This window comes from Octopus bimaculoides, chromosome 3, assembly GCF_046866305.1.
Source record: "Octopus bimaculoides isolate indiv1 chromosome 3, ASM4686630v1, whole genome shotgun sequence".
NCBI classification, from domain to species: Eukaryota; Metazoa; Mollusca; class Cephalopoda; order Octopoda; family Octopodidae; genus Octopus; species Octopus bimaculoides.
The window spans coordinates 133918097-133940363 of NC_142930.1; the positions used below are offsets into that span (position 1 = coordinate 133918097).

General features: G+C 36.4%; 1 protein-coding gene across 7 annotated transcripts in view; it reads left to right on the forward strand.

The window, feature by feature from the left end:
- The window catches only part of LOC106881162 (MAM and LDL-receptor class A domain-containing protein 2), a 232956-nt gene that overhangs the window by 161101 nt on the left and 49588 nt on the right, over positions 1-22267 (forward strand). For all 7 annotated transcript variants that reach the window (XM_089349698.1, XM_089349694.1, XM_089349695.1 and 4 more), the window contains 6 exons: positions 5431-5544; positions 8470-8620; positions 11923-12077; positions 13393-13524; positions 16874-16984; positions 20292-20409. In XM_089349698.1, coding sequence (XP_089205824.1) covers positions 5431-5544; positions 8470-8620; positions 11923-12077; positions 13393-13524; positions 16874-16984; positions 20292-20409 — 781 coding nt within the window. The remainder of the gene's footprint in view (positions 1-5430; positions 5545-8469; positions 8621-11922; positions 12078-13392; positions 13525-16873; positions 16985-20291; positions 20410-22267) is intronic.

The following is a 22267-nucleotide window of genomic DNA, read 5'->3' on the forward strand; positions in this document are numbered from 1 at the left end:
CTTCACTTAGTATCTTAAACTAACCATATGTAAACGAATTAGCTTAGTTCGCATCGAACAATGCTTGCTTTGGGGACCCTGGATAAAGGTGCACAGGAGATTATGCTGGGTTGCATGTGTAATTGTATACGCTATGTGCAGCAGGAACACGTGTCAGTCGTTGTAATCAAATAATGATGCACTACGATCAACTGTAAAATTAAAAGGAAAAATTGTTGTTGATAAGCCAGTCTCGGTATTCTTTATAATTGTTTGAAATATATACATACATACATACATACATACATACATACATACATATATATATATATATATATATATATATATATATATATATATATATATATATATATATATGTATGTATGTATGTATTTGTGTGTGTGTGTGTATCGAGAGAGAGAGAGAGAGAGAAAGAGAGGATAAGAAATGGAGCAATAATTAACAATGAGAGGTCGTTCATTGGTGATTTAAAGTCGTTATTTAATTAAAATAAGAGTATGTTTACAGCTGTTTCTATTTATGAAAATGGGGGTAAATTTGCATGTACTTAGTTGCAATTGATAACCTTCTTCAGAACAATTATATGGCAAAGATAAAGAGAAGGAAAAATAGAAAGGAAAATAGAAGGAAAGGAAAAGAAAAAGGAAAAATGTTCGTTAATTCAATAGTCTTACGTTTTAGTGACTTACATAATTCTCTGTCTCTGTCTCACTTGTTAACTCTTGTGGGTTCGAACCCACAAGAGTTAACAAGTGAGACAGAGACAGGCAGAATCAAGAAAAATGCCGCTGTTACTTGAATACTATACAAATATGTCTTTAAAAAGACTTTTCTTTTAAATTTACCAAAATTTAATTTTTCAATAATTTTTCAAAAATATATTATTCATATTTACTGTTGAAAAGATCTCAAGGATCGAAACCGGTTCTGTAATGTTCTTTATAAAAGTATTTTAGCATTTTCTACTTTGTCTTTTTTCCATATATATCTACCCATGTGTTCCTCTTCAACCTTTTACATACATCTATATATATATATAATAATATTAGGGACAAAATCCAAAATTACAGGTAAAAACTCAATTAAAATCGATTTATAAAAAATCAAAATTAAATTGAGCTTTATAGATAAAATATATAGTTTTAGGGAAAATAACCAAGTTTCAAGAACTCATCGATGAAAATCCACTATCACATATAGAAAAATTAGCAATTAAAAGCACAATAAATGAGTATAATATAAAACAAAGTGAATATCATAAGATAAAGATAATAAAATGACTACACGTGTTTCATAACTAATTTTCGAATAGAAAGGAAATTTAAATCGATTAAAATCAATTAAAATCAACTAAAATCAATTAAAATCAATTAAAATCAATTGAAATTATCGAAAATAAATTCTATTCAAAAATATAGTTAATCTTCAGGTCAATAATTAAAATAAATAGATATATATATCTCAACCAACAATAAGTACCAAATGAATTTATATGAAATACTTATTTATAAAGATAGAAAAATTATTATTAAAAATATCAAAATATCAAAATAATAAGCATTCAATAATCATCCCTTCATCCATTATAATATATGCTAACATGTATATTATATACAAAAACCAGCTTACATAAATTATCATTGTTTTAAATACAATTTGAACGAAATCTCGCAGAAAATACAGCTGTGGCCATGCTGATGCACCGCCGTTTTGCTACACTGTTATTACTGAGAGCCTCCTCCAATATGTCGCACTTGGTGAAGAATGGAGTTTGATGTAGCTATTCTCATTTGCACCCCTTGCCGTGAGGTAGGTTCATCTGGGACTCTAGACAGGAAGAGGTCCAGCTTTAATTTAAAAACGCCTACATCTACTTTGTGCAGGTTCCTCAGGCTCTTCGGGGGAATATTAAAAAGCTGTGGGCTCCTGAAACCCAGGCTGTTGCAGTAACTGGTCCTGAAGCGCGATGGCGTTGCTGGGATCTTTGGCACCATGCAGTATTGTCCCGTTCTGGCATTGGTGTAGCTTTCAATGCCAAAATTTGGCACAATTCCTTCCAGGATCTTCCAGATGTATATTACTGCATACCTCTCCCGCATTCTCTCCAGGGAGTAGAGTCTTAGTTGTTTCAGCCGTTCCCAGTAGCTGAGCAGTTGCAAAAAGACGATCTTCTTTGCGAATCTTCTCTGGATTGCTTCAAGGTCCACTGTTAATTTTACACTGTTGGGTGACCATAGCCAGGAGCAGTAATCCAGGCGGCTGAGTACGAATGTCCTCCAGAGGACTATCATGGTTTACTTATCTCTGGTTCTGAATGTTCTCAAGATCCATCCAGCCAGTCGTCTGCACTTTGTCGCCCTCCTGATAATGTGCACTTGGAAAGAGGCATCATCACTCATGTCGATACCCAGGTCCCTCACTGATTTAGGCTCTGGGATTGAAATTCCTTGTGAACCAGTGTACCCTGTAAGTTTCATATTCAGTCTTGGACGCTAGTAGCGAAGGGCTCAGAACTTTTCAGCATTAAACTGCGTATTATTATCCTCAGCCCATCTGTAAATTGAGTCCAACTCCTGCTGCAGGTGTGCGACATCACTGGGGTTCTGTATTTTCTGCGAGACTTTCGTATCGTCTGCGTAGCTTGCAAGCTTGCAAGGGTGGCTATCCGGTCACTTGAGGGCATATCTGAGAGGGCCACTATGAAAAGCAGTGGTCCCAAGACGTTACCCTGTGGAACACCCCTCACTATTTGTGTTTTCATAGAGGTGGCTCTATTAGCCACTACTGCCTGACTTCTACCTTTCAGAGCGTCATGTAACCACTCTCCAAGTTTTCCAGCTATACCGAGATCACGCAGTTTGTGGCATATCATAACATGATCCATTTTGTCGAAAGCTTTTACAAAATCAAGGTATATTACATCCACATTTGAGTTGTTGAGTAACTGCCTCAACACCCAGTCATAATGTTGTAAGAGCTGGGTCAGGTAGCTCCTACCTGGTCGAAAGCCATGCTGGGTATCACTCAGCAAGTTATTTTCTTCAAGGAATGCGATTAGTTTCCCTCTGACTATTCATTCCATAACTTTGCTGGTGTATGAAGTCAGAGAGATAAGCCTATATAAGTTTTTGGCATCTGCTCTGCCTCCCCCTTTATGGATTGGGCATATTATTCCCTCCTTCAGCTTGCTCGCAGTCTGCCATTTGCAAGAAAACTCTGGAAGAGAATCTGGAGTGGTTTTGCCAGGGCATGCTTACACGATTTGAGGAGGATTGCTGGGAAATCATCAGGACCAGCAGTTGAGTTTGCGTCCACCTCATCTATGGCTAGTAGTATATCTTATTCGCTAATGTCGATGTATTCCATCGTAACTGCCTCGCTAGTTATAGGTGAGGTGGCAAAGCAATCCACTGGTTCGTTCACTTGACTGTGTTCCAACGGCGTGGTAAAGACACCTTTGAACTGGTGATTCAGTACCTCACTGATCCTAGTTGGACTGTCTGTGAGGGAGCCATCCTTTTGGAAGAGGGGTTCTATCTTGCAGCGTACTGAGGCTGTTTCTTTCGCGTAATAAAAGGTCTTTGGGTTTGACTTAATGTTTTTTATAACCCAGGATTCATGTTTGATCTCTCCCTCACATAGGATTGTTACAGCCTTTTTTCAATCTCCAATAGTGTTGTTTTTAGGCGGGACCTTTCGCTACTTTTGGAATGTTTTTTGAGTCGATTTGCAACCTTCGTCCGTCGTCTCATGAGGATCTTACTCTCCCTTGGAATCTTGTTCCAATTTGTTTTGGCCTTGTACTCTTGGACATATTTCTGGTGTATGGCTTGCACAACAGACATGGAACATTCTAGTTTCATGTCAATGTCTGATGTGGAGAGACATTTTGGCTAGTCCTGTCTGAGAATCTCTTTCTGGATCGATTTCCAGTCTGCTTCGCGGAAGTTCAGATTGGAGAGATTTCGGCTGCTTCCTTTAGGCTGTATGTCTCTGGTTACTTTCGGCCCAAACATAGCTCTATTATGTTGTGATCCGAGACTAATGTCGGTGTCACTTTCACATCATGAACGATGTCCATATTGTTCGTGAAGCAGAGATCCAGAATGTTGTTCGCCCAAGTTGGTCTGAGTACAGCTTGCTCCATGAATAGGGCATTGGTGAGGTTGAATAGGGACTCCACCTGTGCTTGCTTGCAATGAGTCATTCCTGAGAACATGAGACTGGTCCATTTGATGTTGAGGAAGTTGAAATCACCCATTAGAAATATGGTCACGTGGTGTTCCAGTTTCATGAGGATTTCTTTAATTCTTGTGAGGCAATCTTGAAACTTGCCTATGTAGTTTGGAGCATCAGATGGGCAATATGTATTGCATATGACTATATTATGTTGTCTTATGTATACAAATAGAGAGTCACATACCGAATTTGAGCATGACAGTAAGACCTGGAGTGTGAGGTCGTCACGGATGTATGCAGCAACTTCACTATGGCTCCTTTCCCTTCTGTCTTTTTGCAGTTTGGCATATTTTGGTAGTGTACTTCTGCATCCTCTATATCAGGGCTGAGATGAGCTTCCATGAGTGCTATGCATAGGGCTTGATTGCATGCAGCAAGGTCTCTCAGGAAAGAAATTTTGCTTTTATTATGATGCAACAGGCTCCCGATATTTAGTAAAAATATTAGCGTAACGACTGTGCAGGCGTTAGGGGAGGCCATCCCGTGTCTGTTGATTGTGGTGGTCTTGCGCAGTGGTGGGCAAGGTTCCTTGTTTGTGCTTGGTGTAGCCAGGTCAGCTGCTGCATAATCTTTTGCGCCAAGACTCTTGCTCAGCTGCTGCGTTGCGCATAACCTCTGAAGAGTGCACTTCTTTTGTAAATTTTTTCCTTGGAGACATTTGTTGTCTATATATATATATATATATATATATATATATGTGTGTGTGTGTGTGTGTGTGTGTGTGTGTGTGTGTGTGTCTATATATATATATATATATATATATATATATACATATATATTATATAGTAGAACAATAAAGAGAAAGTTCTTGGTACAGTATTATATATATATTTGAAAGAATGAGTAGAGGTGGCCTCTTTTTAATAGATAATTTTTATTTTAATCTTAATAACAATGCTTACAGTGAGTTACTCTGATATGAGTTTCGTGCTTCAAGTGGCCGTTGTCAGACTGAAAAATTTATGTTTTAGTAGTTGCTTAAATAGCAAAAAGATTTTTCTTAAAGTATACATACAAAACAATATACACAAAAAACATAAAAGAATATTATATATATATATATATATATATATATACACACAAGTTACGTATGCATAAAAAGACAAACCGGTAAACTGATTGATTGATTGATTGATTGATTGACTGATACTGTCAATGATATTATATTGGTTTTTCTTTTTAATTTAAAGATTGTAAAGAGTATTGGAATACTTGTAAATACTACAATACCTGCTATCCTTACACTGGAAAATGTGATGGAACAAAAAATTGTCCAAATGGAAAAGATGAAAGTAATTGTGGGAGTAAGTTTTATTTATATTTATATTTCTTCAAATATATTTATCTAGTATATATAAATCACAATATGTGTGTATATTGACTAATGCATACATGCCCACAGTTCTCAGCCGATTTTCACCATACTTTACACACATATTACTTATGTCCCCAAAATGGTCATGCACTATAACATTTTGCCCAGAGCTCCCGCGTAAATGGACAAACCAGGTAAAACGGTGGGCTATACGGGTTTTTCTCTAATTCGTATTATGTACATAGTTTCTTTTTGTATGTCGGATCTTCCGTACTTTCTTAATCTATATGTCCTTATATTGACATCAGAGAATATTTTTTAGTGGTTTTCACATTTTAAAAATATTATTATTTATTTATATGTTGCAATTTTGTATTATTACTTTGTTAGAGTATATCATAAAAGTGAACGGATTTTGTCTATTTATTTATTTCGTCTGTCCATCAGTTATCATTTATTTATATGTTGTAATTGTGTATTAAAGAATATTATAAAAGTGAAAGGATTTTGTCTACTTATTTATTTTGACTGAAAACTTGCGACGGTGATTACATTGACTAGTGACACTGTACGCGATGAATATCTAATACCAAACAATCTTAATCTCCATATTTAAACTGCATTAAACTTTGGCTACCTATTCTCAGTTACTTGAAAGGTGATGTTCCCTTCCCTATCTTCTATTTGTTGATACTTTTGTTTACCTACCAATGCGTTGTTTCACTCTAAAGATGCTTAGTTACCCATCTATTATGATATGTCGAACGCGACATCTTTTCACTGCGAACTGCTAAATTTTCAAAGCAGTATTCGTAAACTGAAGTCAAACTAGTCGTGTCTTCATTTTTCATTACCTGAAGTCAATTTCAGAGTGGCTGTACACTGTAAGCACGTAGCAAATACATTCCTTCAGCTCTACTTTTTCAAGTAGGTATTATGCCATTTTGAACATACCAATCACATTTCTCTCCGAAAAAAATAGCTCTCTTTGCTGCTGAATAAAATAAACTTGCAGAGAAGGAGTTTTAAAGTCTTCCTTCAATTTCCTTACACCATTTATGTGGATGTTTCTGACAAGAAATTTCGCTTTCATTAAAACAACTATAACTATAATTTGTAGTCATTATCCGTAATCTACTCCTAAAACTCTTCAGCAGCTCTACTTTGAATCGCTTCCAAACTTATATGTTCTATGATCATTGAATAACTAGCCTTCAATTTGGTTTTCTGTTCCTAGGTAAATCGGAAACATAGATTGCCGTGTTACTCATAAAATTTCTCGATAGTTCAATTATTTGGTGAAAAAATACCACCAAAGCAGCTTAAAGCGTCCAAAGGACGGGTGCGTTTGCTAGTTTATAATAAACATTTACCCCATTATTTCTGTTGTGGTAGTGGTTACAATTTAACAAGGAAAAATAAAGTATGGTAAATTCTCCACAGAATGTTATCATCATTATTATTATGATGATCATGATCTTCATCCCTTTGATCACTACCAACACCATCATTACTACCATCACTATCATTACCAATATCACCACCATTATTACAATTAGCATCCAGGTGTACAGAAATATATTTGAAAACGGTGCTACAATGCAGCCCGTTCGATCTAACGACTCCGTTTGGAGTGAACAGTTTGGGTCTCATATAGGTTGAGATTTATCTGGAACAGTGGATCTGCAGGTTGTATCTATTGATTTGGCTGACTACCTGCATGCGCAAACGCGAGTTCAGTCAAAACTAGCGCAAGTGATAACCGATAACAAAAAGGGTTTGTCATGATTGTCAGTATCATTTAGTATCTGTTGTTTTATGCTAGTATGGATTAAAAAGGTTTCCGGTAGTACTGACCATTTCCTTTCTTAATATTGGTTTCAAATTTTAGCACACTGGCAGCCACTTCGGGAGAGGGATAAGTCGATTCAAATGGTACTTATTTTATTAACACCAAAAAGAATGGAAAGCAAAATCGATGTCGGCAGAATTTGAACTCAAAACGGAAAGACGGACGAAATACTGCTAAATAGTTTTCCCGGCATGGCAATGATTCTTCCAGTCTGCTACATTTCCCTTTCTCAATATTAACGCACTCATCATATATTACCTGTCACTATATAGCGTTACTTTAGTCCTATATGTATAAAAAATCACATTGCATAACATTGCCACAGTAACCAACCTGTATACACAAGCTGATACTTTTAATTCCTACTTTCTTAGTTTCATCCATTCTGTCCTTCACACAGATTAACATTGCAACATATCTCTCTCGAGCCTTCAAAGATCTTCCGCATCGGTGACCTTACTTCAACGCTATGTTATCATTGCATTCCGTGCACGAGCGAGAAGTACTTTGTTCCTATATGAAACTAGATAACAATTCTCTGATTCGTTCCATCTCTCTCTTTCGTTCACTGTCTCTCTTTCTCATTCTCTCCTTCCCTCACTCTGATGTAATTTCATAATAGCAACCCAACTTCTTGATGAGTAAGAAATCTATTGTCTTACAGGATACAAATAATTTCTTAATTTCTTACATCTAAATTTTGAGTTAGAAATCACACCAGAATCAGCTTTACATGTCTCATTTCTGGTTTTATTAAACAACAGAATCAGTTTGGACTTGATTCGAACCAAAATATATCAATTAATAACCTAACAAGCATTTTAGTGAAGAGTCGTCAAAAGTGTCAGCAAACTTAATCAAGTATTTAGCAGCATTTACTATCCGTATCATTTCTCACTATTCTGAATTTAAATCACGCTAGGATAAACTGTCATTTATATTTCCAGGGTCAATAAGTGTTAGTAAAGTGATCCAACCAACTTTTAACATCACCTTTAGAAAACTGATGTCATTCCTAATAGAAAGTATTCAATATCTTAATTTGTATTCTTATTAATATAGGTTACAAACCAAAATATAAATTGACTGGTGGTCAAAATTTGTGGTCTGGAAAATTGAAAACGCTTTGGGGATCGGAATACTTGACAACATGTTCCTACTACTCTCCCTCTGAATCGATATTGAATACGATCTGCTCCAATTTTGGTTTCAAGTAAATAATTTATTAATTTATTACGAGTATTTTCATATTCATTTATTACAACTATCTATATATTGATTTATTACAAGAATTTTTATATATAAACTGTTAAAAATAATATCTGCCTAAATTAATCTTTTCATTTTCTTTATGTTGCCACTCCTCTGCAGCACATATAGAATGAGACATGTAGGATCCAGCTATAAAACTGCAACGGACTGCCGCTGAGCCGGTTATAATTTTGAGTGTCACCTTCTGTAGCATATCCATTGTGTATCGCCCTCTTTATCTGCTGCTTCAGGCGTTGAGAACTCTTGTGTTCATTATCCGCTTTTTCCACTGTTGGGGGTTCTACGGGCTCGTCACGCATAGTCTGGGTTCTTGTCCTTGACCTAAACCAGGAGTTTAGAAATCCTGGTGATATCGCCTTCAGAGGCATTGGTCCACACAAGCCTCTCCATCACAACAAGGAGCGATTATCAGGGGGACCATGAAAACAAGGGTGGGGGTCACTTTCTGAAAAGTTGAGGTACACCTTAAAAAAATCCATGCCACTGGAACTTTCTTCTACTCCAGTTGTCTTTTACCTCAAAATAAACTCTTGCAAAGCCCAAGGGCGATAGGGAATAGATGATGGGAGCAAGTTTTGGAGAAACCTGAAACTTCAGGTCCTAAACCTACAGGCTGGGAGTGAATGTTTGATGGTCACCTTCCTAAGATCCATTGACTACTTAGAAGTCCTGTCCTGAATTCGTGTCTAAGCTGGCCTTCTAGGAATATCGCTGCCCACCTCAATTGAGAAAGGTACTATAAAAGGCGAACTAAACAAAGTCGCTACAATTGCCCGGCTGGGAAACCACGCCTGGTAGGCCGTCATGTTTCGACCTTCATGTGGTCGAAACAACAAGAATCTTAAAACTAAACAATATGAGTTTTGGAGTATGGAAAGTTAGAACTTTTCTCGACGTTGACAGCACCGAGTGACCAGAAAGATGCACAGCTCTAGTCTGAAAAGGACTGACTGGACTCAATGTGGACATAACAACCTTGAGTAAAACACAGCTTTCAGGAGAAGGAAGAATAGAAGAAACTGGTTCTGGTTCTTTTGGAATGGCAACTGAATTGAAGGGAAGAATTCAAGAATCTGGTTTCGCTATTAAAACTTCCCAGATGTCGGTTTTGCTATTTAAACTTGCACCATAGAAGACCATCACTTAACAACAACGAACGACAAATGACTCTTCAGTGAATACTTCCTAATGAGAGTTACATCACTCTCATTTCTGCTAATGTTCTAACTATTGATGCTGATAAAGGAGTAAAGAATCAACTTTACTAACAACTAGGTAGTATCATTGTCAACACACCACTAATGGACAAATTTAAGTTACTAGGAGATTTCAATGCAAGGGTAGGAATGGATCATTGCCTATGGGAAAATGTCATCGGTAAAGAAGACATCGAGTATTGCAAATCCAAAGGACATCTGCTACTAGAAAAAAACTCCAACATGTTCTCGATAATCTTTCTAAGATTATTTTCCTAATTCACCTTCAGGTTAAATGACTACTTTAATGCGGAGCCAGAATGTTTCAGGTGCCTGCACTAAATGGTCCTTTATTTCGAACACTTCCTGGACAATGGTGACCCCCATTGAGATGATATTTATTAGTCTCCCTTTCATCAACACTCCAAATATAATAGTCCATGAGATTTAAATCTGATGTGTTACATTATTCTAAAGATTGGTGTTACATTATTCTAAAGATTGGTGTTACATTTTTCTAAAGATTGTGTAACATCCATTCTTGGGAAACGTGAGCTCTGTGAGCTGTTGAGTTTTGTTGAAGCACGTGTGGCCTTCCATAGCATACTTCTGGTATCCAGGGCTAAACAACTGTTTCCAGCACTACAACGTATCCAGCAGCATTAATTCGAGGCTCTATGGAAAGATATAAGCTAACATGACATTACATTCGGTACCCAGACGACCGTTACTAAAACAATCCCAGGCGCTGGATACTTAGCGTGCAACACTATGGGGACATCAAAAGGATCTGCACTTAACCAGTCGTCATTTCTCGTATTAAAATTTTGGTCCTGGTCGAAGTCTTCCGTATTAGAGATGAAACAATGTACGCCATGTTCGAAGGGAGTTTTTAACCTCGTTAAGTAACTACCATCTGACAAGGATCAAACTGTATTCTTGTATCTTTGCAGGCATGAATAGGTCTTTCTGCAGCATTTATGACTTGTAGAGAAAGACCTCTCGAACCACAATTCTGACTTTTTGTGGCGAAATCAATTTTCTGGGATCATTATCGACAAAGTCTTGAACCTGCAGGACGAATTGTGATGTTCTTATATTGCCAGAATGTTTAGGATTTTTTTACTCTTTGATACAGTTGAAATATTCCCATCAGCGGCTTCTAATTCCAATCGAGCTTAGGGTATAAAAAATCCTCCACATATAAGACAGTTGTCAATCTCTAAGTCGCTGTGTTCCGTATATATAGCAATGATGCTTGCATGTTATTTCATTTCCTGTGTGAGAATTTTATCTGCCATAGAGTATCAGAAAAAAATAGAAACGTTTTACTTTTCTTGGGAGTAATATACTGATAGCTAATTGTCCTCAAATACACCTCGCATTCCGTATAGATACACCTAAAGACACACACGTATACATTGCGGAAACACTCATGCTGATAGCAATGAAATGTATCTTTTCTATGAAGCAATGCAAAACATTTGCAAGTCATAAAGAAACAAGATATAATTATAAAAGTCTCTTTTCAAATAAAACCTATACTATATAGAAAGGAAACAAAGGAAATGAAAATAAGGTATTAATCTCTTGACCCCATGTTCACGAATTCGAACTTTATGACAGCAAAACACCAAATTCTGTCCCACATTAAGTTACAAAACATAAAAATAAGAATAAGTTTCATTTCTATTTCTTGGATGATGAGCATCCATCAGTAACATATTACTCCAATTGCTACCCGTTACTGTGTTATTAAAACAATTTTTTTGTTATAACTGCGCTTAGCTGTAAGTACGGCATCTCGTTGAAAATTAGTCTAATGAACAGACTCAATGCATACATAACTAATGCGCATCTCACTTCATTGCTGAGTAATTAATTGTAAGAAAGACATCAGTTAATAAAATCAATTGATCCTGCAAGTAGCCTAACCCACATTAGTGTAAGTGAGCATGAAAAACGGTTGTAAAACGCTATCATAAAATATGAAATAGGAAACGAATAATGAAATGTAATTACCACGATTTTGTTTTCTAATTTAAAGCGGAACTTCATATTCGAAAAGGAAAAGCGAATTCATTACAGGAGATTACCTCTACTGCTATTTTAATGGATATGGATATAGCTCTTTGTATTGTTATAAGCGTTCTTGTGAGCAGTGTCATTGCCGTGTGCCTTATGTGTTCTGTTCTAATACAAGTAAGTACAGTATTTCTCTTTGCTGGTATTATATGACAATATGAATGCAATGGACAATTTAACTTGAATCTATAATGCAATTTATAGTCATTATTTCACTTGAAGCTACTAATACTTCAGTACTGGAAATTCGCAAGCCAGACACGGTCGAAAGCTTTATTGAAATCGAGAATGTCAATATAGCCTTCCGCTAATTTCTCCTAAGCGAGAATCCACTGGTCAGTAACAAATGAGATTAGATCAGCAGTGGAGTTAACTACAGGACGTGTTACTAGTGGTGGTAAACAAGAAGTGAGTTAGAGAGATTCAAAGTGTCAAATGTCGGCGTTAAAGGCTGACTTAATCACAGTAGGGATATTCAATATGAGGGTGACAAGGCGAGAGTTGGAAGAGTTAGAGAAGCTACCTTTACGGTGAATCGATTATACTGCAGCTTGTTTCCAACGGTCAGGTTAGATTCCCGTTGAGAGCGAGAGATTGAAATGATTAGTGAGTAAAGGATCCTTTTGGTTTGAATTGAATTCAGGTACTTCTGTTGTTACCATCAATGTATGTAAATTGATGGGACCGAAAGGGTGGTAGGTGGTAGACTGATAGCTTTGGAGGAGTTGTTTCAAGCTCTTTCCCTGTGAATTTGGCTGCAAAACGGGAAAGCGAAGATAGAACCTTCCTCTTCGGGATTACTAATCACAGATCCATCATTGTTGTGAAGTGGATGTTAAGATTCTTTAAACTTAGTAGATAACTCTTTGGCAAGGGACCAGAAGAATCGGTTGCAGTCTTCGAGACGAAATAGCTTGAGAGTTGTGTGATGGATGACGGCTGCTTTAGTTGTTCGCACTGTGGTATTGCAAGTGTTGCATTACTGGGTAAATGTCACTGAATTTTAGAAGGTGAGGGAACCTCTTCATGTATTGTTTATATTGTTTGTTTGGTTGGTTTTGGGGTTTTTTTTTCCAGCTCAACTATTCTATACCTGATACTGTTCTTTAAATCCAACCTTCTCAGGCATGTTTTTGCAATCATATACACTATTGCAATACGTTGTCATCTGCTCCAAGCTGAAGTCATGTTGATATGTTGGTTAGAGAGGCTGGAAATATATCAGCAGTTCAGATGAAGAAAACCTGTTTAAGCTCTAAATATATAATCGTTAAGTTGCTAGTCATATCAGCTATCATTAATTTCAGCTTCTTACAAGAAAATAAGATTACATGATTACAATAAGGTTTAAACACGTCAAATATTTATTTATTTAAAGAATATTTTATGACAATTTATTTATATATTCTGTTTTCTATTACCGCATCTTCAGCATGTCCACTTGGTAAAGTGAGCTGTCCTTCAAGTCGCAATGGAACTAATTCTACAAATACGTGTATTTTCAAAGAAAGTATATGCGATGGACAGCCTGACTGTGATGATCATAGTGATGAAGAAGATTGTGGTAAGCAGAGAAACTTCCAGTCTTTTTTAAGGAATATTAGATGAAGCATCAAATTTTTACTACATTATATTTCCCAAAATTCTTATATCTTATTTTTCTTTATTAATTTATAAAAATAACATTTTAAATTAAAATATAAACAATAATATTTCACTTAGTATGCACCAATGCAAAAAACCACCTCTACCAATTCTAGCAATTCACAGGAATAATCTTATTGTTTGTTTCTAGAAAGATATTTAGGATTAAAAACGGTTTTTAAAATAATATGAGACAGTTTATAATATTCACAAAAAATGGAAGAAATAAGGAACTAAACTGTTTCGTGGAAAGCACTAAGTTTACGAGGGAAACTGAAATAGCTGGATTGACAACAAGAATAAAGTAAACATGATGTCTTACATAACAAAATGGCATTGGAAATAGAAAAAATTCAACTGGAAAATGAAACAAGTGATTAAAGTTTAATTGGAAAACAGCATCAACTCTTCATCGATTAATTCATTGTTAATCAAATCGTCAACAGGACCATTCGCCGCCTGTATTCTAGTCAGAATCCCACAAGGTCGGTTATTAGATGGGGTGTCATCAAAGTCTTGAACTAACCTTAAAAAATACTGACGCCCCTCTTTCCCTTGGTATTCGGATGACGAGTTTAACAAAAGTAGGAATGGACTGCAAACATTGGGGTTTACAAATGCAAACACTTCGTACTGATACCTTGTAGTTGATGATCTGCTTTGTTTTGATGACAAAAGTTAGAAGTGTTGCATGAAAAAAATTAAATGTCACTTCTGAAATATGAAAATAATTTGCTTTTCTTTTTATTAATGCTTACAAGAATTATACTGTGCCATAATGAACCAGAGAGAATATTAAGAGAAATTTTTCAGAGAGATTAACAATCAAAGCAACATTGTTGTAAACTAAACACTGTATTATATTTCTGTTTGCAAAAGTATAAAATCAATTGTGTATGATTTGTGTTAAATTACTTGCTGTATGTTATGTCAAAATGTATGCGTCTTGGTACCAAACCTTCGTACCTTATAAAGATAATTATGTGTAAGTTTAAGCACCTGTCTTTTGAGTGTATTAACAAGTTAGTTATTAGCTCTCGTTTCAAACTGAAATTTCTTGTTGGTGTACAGTATGAAGGGTTTTCTGAAAACGAGGACTGCTCTAGATTTTTGGCTGTGGTTAACGTTAATATAGCCTTGACATTTGAATACTATTTAAGTACTCACGGAAGGCGAGCTTATTGTACCCTTCTTCGCGCGTCACCATATCCCCATATTGCAGCGTGACAATGTTCCCTCCCACACGGCCAGAGTCACCATGGACTTCCTGCGTCAGCACAACATCAGAATCATGCCTTATCCGGCTCCCAGCCCGGAATTGAACCCAATAGAACACCCATGGGATGAAACCCAAAGACGTCTGAACCAAGTGGTCCCAAGGCCGACAACTCATGTGTAACTGGAGGCAGCTTTCCTTAGTGTGTGGGCGCAGCTGCCAATGGCTTTTATGAATCGCCTCATGCACACCATGTACCGACGTTGTATGGCCGTATTAACACCCAGGGATGGCATACACGGTACTGAATATGTCATGCCCTACTATCTCGATGTACTGGATTCGCCCATTTCCAGAACACATGACAACGATCTATAGACTGTGGTCAAAGTGCATCCAAGAAATTGACTTTATCAGATTTATCGAAATTTATCTCTGACATAATGAAATTAAAATATATTTCACAGTCAAACACACCTCGCGTTTCTTTTGCGGTTCAGTGTATTGTGTCTTGGAGTTCCGAGGAATTACGAATGAAAAGAGTTTCAGCAAATTTTGTGCCTCACTTGCTCACGGAAGATCAAAAGCAGTCACGACTGAATACATGTCGTGATGTGAAAGAACAGTTGGATGATAATCCGGACCTTTTCTGAAGGTCATCAATAGTGACGAAAGCTGATGCTGAGGAATTTACAGATGTGGATGAGATGAAGAAAAAAGGCGATGGAGACGTTAAAAGACATCACTTCGCAAAGTCCCAGCCGTGCTTCGAATAATGGAGAACGCCCCTCGATCGATGTATTGCTTCAAATGGAGAGTACTTTGAAAGCGAGGCGATAAAAGTATTAACACGTGAAACTATGTGAATAAAATAACATTGCAAAATTCCGGTTTCCTTTGGATACATCTTCGTGTATATGTGTGTGCGTGCGTGCATGTGGGTGTGTGCATGCGTGCGTGCGTGCGTGTGTTTGCTCCCCATCCACCAGACAAATGATGTTGGTGTGCTTTCATCCTCTTAACTTGGCAGTTCGGCATAAGGAGTTGATGGAACATATACCAGACCCTTAAAAAATATGTACTCGGCTCAGTTAAGCCCTTTTTGTGTGAGAGTTATTCTTTTGGTTTTCTCTCTTATATCTCTAGATTTACGTTACATATTAATTTATTTATATTACATAAAATAGATTCAACTCAAAACACTCCGAGAATCACACAACTAACAATTCGACAGCAACACGATTCGTCTTTTTCATGTATGCAGTTAAACATCACAAATAAAAACTAGAATAATAGAATGAGATAATGTGAAGGCGTTCTGCCTTGTATATTGACAGCAAACAGATCTGATGGGAAATTGACTGACACCGAACTATCCTAGCCGTGTTTCCCAAGAAGCATTCGGTGATCCAGCTGTTTCATTTACCTCTTCAAGCTGTTCAGATTGTCATGGTTATTGAAAGAAGGGAAACACGACTTTGAAGTGAATTTTGAATCCATTTTGTCATATTGCTACACAGAAAACGTCATTCTTCGTGAAGTAAATCAGCTGAATTGCTAAATACTAAATAAAAAGTACAATAGTTTCAAATGCAAATTGAAGCAGTATCGAGGTTAACAAAACTGCGACGATAATTACGATCACGAAGATAAGACAGAAAATTTTGTATAAAGTTAATTATACCATCTTTAGTATTTGACTTAGACACAATCAGTATACCTAATGTGGTAGCAAGGAGAAAGACTCAGGACATTTGTTCTTCCTGTTAGAAACGTCAAGAATATCCCTTCAGATCTTTCTTTGTCATCTTAATAATAGGAAACATTGAATATTTAACCTTAGGTATGTCTTAGAACAAATATTTTATGGTAAGAGTTTGCAAGTCATCGTAAATCCACTGAATCATGACGGAGCTGAGGTTAAACAACAGCAACAACTACAACAACAACAACAACAACAGCAGCAGCAGCAACAAAGTGTAAGAGGATACATTGGAAGATTTCCTGTGAGCAATAAGAATCATGTATCTTTTGTTTGATTTTCTATGTTCAGATAGCTGTACAAACGCACAGTGGCAATGCAGAAATAAGAAGTGCATCAAGAAAGACCTTCGTTGCGATGGTAATAAAGACTGTGATGACGGCTCAGATGAATTCCATTGCTGTAAGTAGAAACAATTGTACGCTTTTTTATTTTTATATACCAACCATTAATAGGGAGATTACATTTAGGGCGGGTCGTAGTAGTGACTTCCGATTTTCTCGGTCACCGAACAATTCTGTCAAATTGTGCCAAAGGAAAGAGCTACATGAGGTCGAGATGATAATTCAGATGTTATTACTATGAATTTTAAACATATAAAGAAGCAAAACAGAAATGGGTGCTCAGAAGGTGACCAGTTCACCGACAACCATGTTGAAACAATTAAAATGTTGAGAAGATTCAATCGAACACAGATGGCAAATAGTTCAAAACTACTTATCTTTCAGTTTGTAATCTTAATTAGTTTATAGCTGTGACTGGTAGGCAGGGATCATGCATTGTCATAATGGATTAAACAGAACAGGTGGAGGCACATGGGATGGATTATCTCTGAAGAGGTCACAGGACATGTGAAGAAAGATTTAAGGCGTAGAACATAAAATACTAATAATAAAATGAATATGAAGTGAAGAACGGATATATAGTGCGTGTGTTTGTTCAGCAAAAAAGAAATAAATTATTATCCCAAAATATAACAATATCTGTTTCAACGCACGATTTCATATCAAGAATCTTGCAAAACAAATGCATAAACTTGTGTTAGAGCTGTATAGACTGCTGCCATTCTTCCTACCCTAGGGCACACACATACTCTGAGACATATACATTGAATTATAATGTTCCTTATATATATATATATATATATATATATATATATATATACAGTACTTATATATATATATATATATATATATATATATATATATATATATATATATATATATATATATATATACATAAGTACTGTATATATGCCCACATAGCATCCCTCCACCGTATCTAGATACATATTTGAGGACATGAGTATACCCTCACACACGCATACATAATCGTATATGGACACGTACCCAGGTAAACACACACACACACACACATACACACACAAACGCATATATAAACAAGCACATACAAAAGCACACACACACAAACACATACACTAAAACACATACACAAACACACAAACACGACAACACATATGTATACTCGTTTATACGGGTATATAGGTATCCTAAGTAAGCTTATATATGCACAAAGCATACAACAAATGATTATTTTACATCCCTTAACAAATATAACAGTCTATTTTCCAAATACATCATAATATTTTATTAAGATTTGATTAGATAATATCTCCCCTACCACCTACTACCTCGCCATCCTATCTTTCCTAACAACTTATCGCTTACGTTATTTGCAAATTTGAAAATACGGTCCTCATCCATCTTATTTAGTTCGTTACTTACCACCAATATGTAAGCATTCGTCTTTTGAAAAAGACATCCCTGATGAAATCCGGTCATACTGTTGGGTTCTTTTACATCTATAACTCTCAACATGATTCGAATCCCGCTGATCCGAAGCACTGTTCACCTATTGGCCGGATTGAAACATGTGTAGGCACTTATTATGCTTATCTTTTTTTTTTTTTTGATGATTTTGATCTTTTAAATCTTATATGTATTACATTGTTTGATATGTTTTCATCGTGATACAAATAAGTACCCACTTTCCATTTATATATGCGTGGTCTAATCAGTAAGTATCCGGACTGTCTCACAGTAACGAAGCTAAAGCATGCAGAGTGAAGGCGCTTGGCAAAGAGTGGATACTCACCAAATCTAAACGCTATAGCTCACTTCCGCTAATTACAGCAGTGCTTGGAAGGAAGATTGGTAGCGTATGATCGTCACATTGACCATGACAGGGAGAGTTGTTATGGCCAAAATTGTTCAGAGTTCTATGTAAAGTTGCAGAAAGGGTATAGAAAAGGGATGTATGAACCGCATACAAGTGTACGAGTGAATCAGAGGCTTCCAAGATGGCTGAAATATGTCGATATTGATGCACATTCTTGGAGACCCGCAACGAACAAAACTGAGAAAAATACTGCAGATGGTATGCAAATGTGAGAGGAAATCGTCGTATCGCCATCCATGAGTTATCAGAGGATGTGCAGATTAGTTACGTTTCGGTTCAGTCCATTATCACAGAAGATCTAAGTATGAGATATGTGTCTGCCAAGTTTGTGTCAAAACTGTTTTTAGCTGATCAAAACGACACTTGGGTTTCAGATGCACAAGGCTGCTTTGATTGTGTCGAGAACGATGAAAACTTTATGAAAACTTCTCGTAGACCTTTGAGCAGGTATGGCCAAGCTTGATAGAATAAAAACTAGGCTTACAAAGAATGCGTCTTGGGGTCGATTTCTTCGACCATAGGCGGTGCTCCAGCACGGCCACAGTCAGATGACTGAAGCAAGTAGGAATATATATATATATATATATATATATATATATATATATATACAAACATACACACACACTATAGTGTCTGACCATGCGTATTCATACACGTATATGCTTACACAGACCCACATATGCACACGCACACATACACAAACACATATACGTATACATAGACAGATATACATACATATGTGCACATATATTTCAGTAACCTATATATACATACACACAACACACACACAAACAGTTATATATCTGTATACAAAAACGGAGATATACTCGGATACACACACAGCTATACTAAAAAAAAAAAAACAGAGGTAAATACAACAAGAAAAAAACAACAACGTGAGGACGTAGCACGTGAAAAGTGTTAATAAGACATTGAGTGTAGGAAAAGAGTAACTGCTTTATGTTTCGAGGATAGATCTTCTTCGGAAACAGGATAAACATGGAAGTCCAAAGGAAAATGAAGAAGAAAGAAAGAATCGCCAAAAGTCCACGTGTAGTTACAATATCTGAAGATGCACACACACACACACACACACGTGCACGCGCGCGCGCATATACATGCTCGAACTTGCACGTACATAGTTACGTATACATATATCTACATATATTCATATGTACATTTGTAAATATATTTCTATTTATCTATTTATTTATTTGAGACTAAAATATCGTAAAGTTTGTAGGTGAGTTGCCATGTTTGGCGATATAATGAATAAATTTGCACGGAAAACGCAGAGGGTTCAAACAAGGGATCGCCTGTAGGTGACCTCTCGTGTCAGGTGGTCGTACTTGACGTATAAGGAACTGATGGGAACTCACGTAAGTCGTTTTGAAGAAGAAGCGAGGATGAGAAGAATGATATGAGGATATTTTGTTCAATGATGCGGCCTTATACATGGATTAAAATTCAGTTTGAATGAGTTAAATATTACTCCTATTTTGTTTTCCAGTTAAATACGACAAAAACAAGACCATGCAAATGTTTTACAAAGGTTCATACAGACCTATTTGTGAAGACAATTTGAAATCCGATGTTGCAGATAAATTGTGTTCCTTTGTTGGAAGAAGGTAAGAAAACTGAATGCACATATTTTCTCTATCCTATTAAAAGAAGACATTAGATTCTTTTAAAATGTAGTATTAAGAATACCGACCGATCGCTGTCTTAAGAAAAATATTAATTCAAGCTTCGGTGTAGTAGTTTATAGCCATTCAGTCTCACTTCATATTAATATATATATATATATATATATATATATATATATATATATATATATATATGTATATATATATATATGTATATATATATATATATATATATATATATATATATATATATATATAAGTATAAACTCTCCCTCTCTCTCTCTCTCACACACACACACACACACACACACACACACACACACACACACACACATCCACACACATATAAGTGTGTATATGTATACATCTATATATGTAATTGAATTTCCATCTGTTTGTTTGTCTGTTAATATTAATGTAAAATCAGCAAATCTGTAGGAGTAGTCTCACCCTGGTTCAGATTCGAAACTGTATCTTTCAACTCTCCTTAGGCATACGGCCTATTCAAACGTCAAAAGGAACCATGATAAATAGGTGTCCCACTTGATCTGTGACCTTTTCAGTGCTATTGCACAGTCACCTGAATTCGGTAAGTCTATTGTTCTATAGCTATTTTTCTAGCTTGTCGGTTCAGATAGAAATATACAAACTTCTTTGAGATAGGCAGAGAAAATCCGACAGCGAAGCAAGACGCATAAGACACACACAGACAGAAGCTGACATGGAAATGAAAACATCGACACACCCAGAAAAAGACAATTCACATCAACAACATGCGTTCCAACTTACAGATCTGCTTAGCTTTAACTACCGACTGCTACAGTTACATTTCTCTATCACACAACGCCTTGCCTTACACTCCTGTAATATAGCGCCAAACATTTAGCGCTAACACTGACAGGACACAGCATTTGAAATTTCATTTGATTATTAAATACTGATATTCGTTATCAAAAGAAATATCTCCTAAAAAAGAGCGTCAAGAAACGAACACCAAAGAAAGGCAAGACGTGCTGCAGAAAACGAAGATGAGAGACGTACAAGGTTTACAGATGATAGACAAAGAAAGAAAGCTCGACATGCATTGGAAACCGAACATCAAAGAGATGCACGACTTGCTGATAGCCAACAAAGAATGGCAGTCGATGTGTAACAGAAAACGAAGATCAAAGAAATGCACAACGTTCAGATAGCCAACAAAGGATAGCAACTCGACGTGCAGAAGAAAACGAAGATCAAAGAAATGCACAACGTGCAGACAGCCAACAAAGAAGGGCAGTTTGATGTGCAGCAGAAAACGAATATCAAAGTAATGCACTACGTGCAGATAGCCAACAAATGATGGTAGCTCGACGTGCAGCAGAAAACGAAAATCAAAGAAATGCTCAACTTGCAATTGCTCGTCTTCGAAGAGCATCACATGTCTGCAAGAAACACCACTAGAAATTGCAAATAGACGTGAAAATGACCGGATCAGACAAAACGAAGGTAGGTCGCATCAGCAACGGCATCTTCCTGCTTTCAATTACAACTCCTTTCATTGCTATGAATCTTAAATTGGCTCAATGTGTCACCAGTGCTGTTACTATGGTGGTAAAATTGGTTAAATGAACGACTTGGGGTATGCTGCAGGAAGAGGAAAATTATGCTGCCTTTTTTTCCTAACCCTCCTGAAGCCCTGAAAAATTTCTTCGTGGAACTCACCACACCAGCATCCAAAGCATTTTCTACAAAAAATGCAATACTATATTAATGCTTTCTAAATGACCTCATTTGGAGTAAATATTGTGAATGAGGGAGGACTCATGCACGCCTTCAAAATCCTAGGGCAAGTATATAA